Raw genomic sequence first — 6,462 nt, forward strand, 5'->3', positions numbered from 1 at the left:
CCCCCCCCCCCCCCCCCCCCCCCCCCCCCCCCCCCCCCCCCCCCCCCCCCCCCCCCCCCCCCCCCCCCCCCCCCCCCCCCCCCCCAATCTCTGTGTCTTTGTTTGGTTTTGTTTATTTTTTTAGATCTTTTGATTGAGATGCAGACAGTTCGCATTGAATTGTTTTACTAACTTTGATTTCACCGCACTGTGGGTTTAATGGGAAATTCTACTGGTACATGTTAATGAAGTTTAGTTATAGTTAAGATTTTGTTTTAGAAATGTGTTGCTTTCATCTAGTTTTGTTTTATCTGCTCTAAGGGGAAACAGGTAGAGACCTATTTATTAGAAAAAGGCAAGTATTTGGCAAATTGTGTGAGTGGCACATTTGTGCCGAAACAAGTAATTTCATTATTTGTGATGCTAAATTTCCCTGCTTTGAGCTTTTCTGTTTTCGATTTTTGTGGTGGAAAATGTTTAATGTAAGATTGACTAATGAAAACAGCTGATTTTAGCTGAAGATTGATGGAATAGCATTGTGTCACAATTTAAGGAATAGGAATTTTTTTTTTTGAAGAAGTTAAAGAAAACCATAGTTTTGCTTAAAAGTTCATTAATGTATATAATTCAAAGAAACCCTTATTGTGCAATAGGAAGTTACAAATTATTGTTAGTAATTCTGGGGACTGTCTGTTAAGATCTTGGTAGTATGCTCTGTGTCACATTGAACTATGTTATTGACTCATTAATATTTCCTTTTTGGCGCTGTTCTAAAATAATGCCAGATTGCAGTTGGACAAAAATAGGTGCTAGCTTCTTCTCTGGAACAGGGTTATTCACTGAAACATAGTTTTGACGTGATAGTACACCAATCACAACTTTTTCATGGAAAAGACATTTGAACATAGAAATATATATTCTTATGCCAGATTCGCTCTACATCAATGCCGAATGAATTCCAAAGTAGGGGATACTTCTTTTGGACACTACATAAAATACAACATTTCTAGTTGTGAGCTTCGCCTTGCCTATCATCATAGTGAATGGTTCACATTATTCTTTGGCCCTCGGCACAACATTCATAATCAAAGCCACATGCTTATCTTTTGAGAAGGCAACCTATTGAAAGAGATCATATTTTATCTATATAATTTCATAGTTTAGAAGTCTTCTCTCACCATTATTACAGTTAAGGATATCGACACTCATTTTGTTTCACCTTATTTCTATAGGCTACATTATATGTGGATTGACATAGGAACACCAAAAGTTTCTTTTCTTGTCGCGTTGGATGCTGGAAGTGATCTATTCTGGGTTCCCTGTGATTGTGTACAATGTGCACCTTTATCCTCCAGTTATTACAGCAGTCTGGTATGCAGGCATTCTTTTCCAATGATCAATGTGCACCTTTATTGTTGATTCAGATTGACATTCCTTCTTCATGGCTTTTTTTCCATACATTAAAGAAAAATGCCAAGATTTGCAATTGTAGTCCTATAGAGACTCAGAGGGGCTGTTTTTACAGCTGCTCAATTTCGGTTGGGTTACAAATTCCAGTAGTAATTTGGACAACTTTCATGGTGTAAAATTAAAATTGTCTTCTTCTCTCTTAACTTGAGAGCATGGCAACTGAAGAAGGCACAGATATCATGTAACTGAATGTGAACTTAATATGGTAATTTTCAATGTTTCTGATATTATCTGTCGATGTTTTGGCATTATCTATTGTCCTATTTTGCTAATATTTTAAATCTACTTATTTTGTTGAGCAGCCCTCGTATCTAAAATTTCCAGAATTTGGAAAACCATTTGTTTCTAGTTTTCTTTATGGTAACTGACTTAAAATGAAATCTTCATAGACTGGTATGAGTGTCTGGTAAGACAATTCATTCTGAAGTCTCATTTATAACCGATTACTGTTGGCAAAGATGTACTACTAATGCTCGATCTGTATTTGCTTTTTGTTCTATTCGATGAAACCTGAGCAAATCTTTGGCCTGCGTTCAACAGGAGCTCTTTTGACTGCCATATCTGATATGATGTACCTATCTTATAATAGGGCTTTGAAAAAATTAAGTTTGGTTTTGATTCTTGACAGATATATTTCCATTTTTAATACACGGAATTTCATTCTCAGAGCTTTGCAGTTACTTACCTTTCTATGGGAGAAAAGTAATTTTTATTTTGCTGTGCGATCTATATGTTAGTATTTGTGAAGACATAATCTAAAAAAGTAGAGGTCTATCCTCTTATATTATACATTTTTTCCTTTTCTTGATTAACCGAGGAGGTTGTACAAAGCCAACCCTAATCCATTCAAGTGTTGGTACTAGTGGTGAATAGAATCAGAAAATGTTACCTAGAAAGGGTTAGATCTTCGCTACATATGTTCCTGTTCCTTAAAGAGCTATTTCTTTCTTTTATAGGCTCCTTTAGGAGCCTTATTTTTCTCACTAGAGTTCATTAAAGAGTTATAAGAAGCTGATAAAGACTTATAGGACTCTAAGGAAGTGTTAGGGTTACAAAAAGGTGGCTTCCGTCATAATTTATACACCGTATTTGCCTTGACTATAGTTTTGGTTGCGTAAGCTAAGTTCATAAGTTGTAAAAACAGTTGTCTGATCTGATATTTGTATTATTGGGCAGGGGGGTGGCTGCAATTTGTTTGTAATAAATACAGCTATCAGAAAACTTTGCGCATTCATGAAAGAGCTGTGAAGTTCTATTTAAATTAGCAACATGTTTATCACTTATTCCAAATGATTGATTGGCAGGTGCTCCCTCATTTTTGGGGCATCTATTATGCAGGATAAAGATCTTAATGAGTACAATCCTTCTGGCTCTAGCACTAGCAAGCCCCTCTCTTGCAGTCATAAGTTATGCGAATTAGGCCCAAATTGTCCGAATCCTAAGCAGCAATGTCCATATACAATCAACTACTATTCAGACGATACCTCAACTTCTGGATTTCTGGTTGAAGAGGTTCTGCATCTTGTGCCAGGCCATTCTGTATCCAACAAATCTGTGAGCGCTCCAGTTATTATTGGGTGCGTCTTATTTTGTTTATACTTCAATATCCCCAAGAACTACTGTAGAAAAATACTTTTTGTGCTACTTACTGTGATACTTGTATGTTATTCTATTTTAGATGTGGTAGTAAACAAACTGGTGGTTACCTGAATGGAGTTGCGCCTGATGGTCTTTTGGGTCTGGGACTTGGAGAAATTTCTGTCCCAAGTTTTCTTGCAAAAGATGGATATATCCGGAACTCTTTTTCTCTATGTTTCAGCGAAGATGATTCAGGGAGACTATTCTTTGGGGACCAGGGAGTTGCTAGCCAACAAACTACTCCATTTTTGCCTTTGGACGGCAAAAAGTAAACATTATATTCTCATAATAGATGCTAATTTCGTTTATGTTTTGACTATACATTGAAGATATATTTGGTTAACTCATGGCACAGCTTGACTTATATTATTGGAGTGGATGCATGCTGCATTGGAAGTTCATGTCTTGACAATACAAACTTTGAAATGCTGGTTGATAGTGGGACATCATTCACATTTCTTCCAGATCAAATATACGAAAGAGTGGTTGATGAGGTATATTCTTCTACATATCTTTTTCTTCTCCCCTTTGATTAATCCTGCTATCTGTCATAAAAGCATGCGATTTTGTTTTGAATTACTGTTTTACTCATAGTTTGACAGACAAGTAAATGCTTCCAAGTCTAGTTTTGAAGGATACCCATGGCAGTATTGCTACAAGTCCAGGTATTTGCTTGTGTTGACTGTGTATTAACCTCACCTGCTCAATTAATGTGCTAGAGTTAATTATTTTATGTTTAACAGTTCTCAAGGAGAGCCTAAGATTCCTTCTTTGACTCTGAAGTTCGCAACATCCAACAGTTTTGTTGTCAAAGATCCTGTTTTTGTGATCTACGGCACTCAGGTTTTGTTTTCTAACCCCTACTTGTTTTGTCTAGCAGGACTGACTTTTACATCTTCTCTATGTTCATAGTTAATGATCCCTAGAGCTTCTCTGTTTCTGACTAATTATTTGAAGATTCGATTTAAAATCAAATTTTCAGAAGCTAATAGGTTATGGTATTTAAAGAAGACCTTTGAATGGCAAAAATGATAAAAACTTGTTGCAATTCTTTACTTAGCAAAAGGTATTCCGCATTGGTTTGTATTTCATTATATGATATTTTATTTTAAGAAATCAAGTTTTAAAAATAATTGATTTTGCATAACAATTTATAAAATAACCGAATGGCACTATGGATAATGAAAGGGGTGATTAACTCAATTTTCTAACGTAGAAAGACACAAAACAGGCCTTAAATTGCTGCTTTGCCTCATGAAATGATCTTGTTTGGGTTCAAAAGTTGCAAAGGTGTAGTTTTAGTCTGCATCTCTGTAATGTTTGTCCAGTACATGTTAGCAATGCTCATAAGCATAAGATCTCTGAGAATTTTTAGAGGTTTGCATTACTTAATAAGAATGAGATCTGTGAGATCACCTGTTTGGACTAGAGGCATATTTATGGCAGTGAATGGAATCCTCAAGGTGATGAATCCATATAAAGTAAATCTAAAACAATTTATTGTCTTGGGATGATATATAGTGAGGAACACCTGTTCTGAATGTGGTCAGATTTTTTTAGCTTAGGTTAATAAATATCTGATTATATCTTTGACCAATAATTGTTATATATAGTTGAGAAAGCATGTTGTACTAGCCAATATTTTCTCTTCTGAAGTTGTGCATCTCTTTGCATGTGTACATGAATGATGACACTTAGGACTTGAAACTGCCGAACCTCTGAGTGGTGTCTTGGTGGTGCAGGGTGCTGTTGGATTTTGTTTGGCAATACAACCCACAGATCAAACCATCGGGACAATTGGACGTAAGACCATATTAGAATTTAAATGAACTCGTAACTTTTACAATGAGCATGCCATGAGTTTACACCCTTATTCTGGAAAATAGAGATATTTAAATACACTGTTCCACATAGCAGGCATACAAAGAAACCTATCGTATTTATGTGTCAAGATGATTGTTGCTTGCAGAGAACTTCATGACGGGATACCAGATTGTATTTGATAGGGAAAATTTCAAGCTGGGCTGGTCGCGTTCAAATTGTAAGCATCTGAGACCTTTATAGCTTATAGACGTGGAATTTTATCCTTTGTAAGCAATGACTTTGCAATCATAACTGTCGTTTTCTGCGCTTTGTGGAAATCTAATACTCATGAATATGTCATTCCTAGTAGAATGAACTCTTCCTACATGTATGCATATGTATACATCCAGATAAACGTATTCTCTCCCAAGATATAATTTCTCACTCTATTGCACACGATTAATCTGAAATATATGAATTGTTTCAGGTCAGGATCTTGATTATGGAGATAGAGTGCCACTGAATTCATCAGGTAATAGCAACTCTCCTAATTCACTGCCGACAGCAGAGCAGCAAAGTGCGCCTAATGGTAATGCAGTTCCCCCTGCAGTTGCCGGAAGAACACCTTCCAAGTCCTCCTGCACACGCCTGTCATATTCGGCTAAGTTCTTCTTATTGCTGATCATTGCACATATCTCGTCGTAAATTTATAAACCATAACGCTCCCTGTAGTTTACATGTAAATTCTGGTTCCTACTATTATAGTTGTGCCCTTTTTTTTTATTGCATCATTAACATGATTCACCATCCTTTCTTCTATTTTTAGGCTTTGAAATAGGGTGGTGATGCATAGAGTTTCTATATAGCACTTCATTTCTTTCATTTATCCTTCACCACTTACATACCGTTGTATGTAACCATAACATTTCTTTTCATAGGGATATATATGTAACTCCTCAATTTTGGTTGTATAATATATGTATCACTCATTTTGACAGTCATTTCCCAGCAACTAGTCTCTTAATTCTTTGATTTGTGTCTATCTGTTCATATATTCTTTATGGTCAAGTGATGTTTCTGCACTTTGTCCATGATGTCCTGTCTTTTGCTAATTGAATTATGCGTATTTTTTCAATCGGAAAGCAAGATATTCGGATCCAACATTCTTATTATCCAATACTAATGTGAGGATTATTTGGTCTTCGACTCTTTTTTACTTTAATTTTTCGAGATAAGGTTGTCTCCAGGTCATATCAAACAAAAGAGGAAAACCTGTCCACTTGACAAGTACTGAAGAATAATTTATGTTGAGATATTTTGAGTTTTGCAGTAAATTAAGGGAGGTTCTTGTTTGCCCTTACCAAACTTAGCATAATGCAGCTGTATTCTCAATCTAAGGAGCAGTTATATGTTCTGTTTTTTATTTGGCTGCCAAGCTTTATTGTATATTTTAGGTCACATGACTCCAAAGAGACAGCCTGGGTTCTCATGTTGTCTGTTGCTGCAAACTTTCTATTATGTCTGATGTTATTAGCTCACACTAACACTAATGGTTTGGTTAATGAATGATCC

General features: G+C 36.0%; 1 protein-coding gene across 1 annotated transcript in view; it reads left to right on the forward strand.

The window, feature by feature from the left end:
* Positions 1-5,915, forward strand: part of LOC105171131 (aspartic proteinase-like protein 1) — a gene marked incomplete in the record, with an annotated part of 6,422 nt that extends 507 nt beyond the window's left edge. Inside the window, 9 exon segments of the mRNA XM_011092156.2 lie at positions 1,212-1,350; positions 2,788-3,026; positions 3,128-3,355; positions 3,443-3,581; positions 3,682-3,752; positions 3,831-3,930; positions 4,830-4,890; positions 5,057-5,128; positions 5,378-5,915. Of these exon segments, the coding sequence (XP_011090458.2) occupies positions 1,212-1,350; positions 2,788-3,026; positions 3,128-3,355; positions 3,443-3,581; positions 3,682-3,752; positions 3,831-3,930; positions 4,830-4,890; positions 5,057-5,128; positions 5,378-5,595 (1,267 nt within the window).

The sequence above is a fragment of the Sesamum indicum genome, linkage group LG9 (genome assembly GCF_000512975.1).
Source record: "Sesamum indicum cultivar Zhongzhi No. 13 linkage group LG9, S_indicum_v1.0, whole genome shotgun sequence".
NCBI classification, from domain to species: Eukaryota; Viridiplantae; Streptophyta; class Magnoliopsida; order Lamiales; family Pedaliaceae; genus Sesamum; species Sesamum indicum.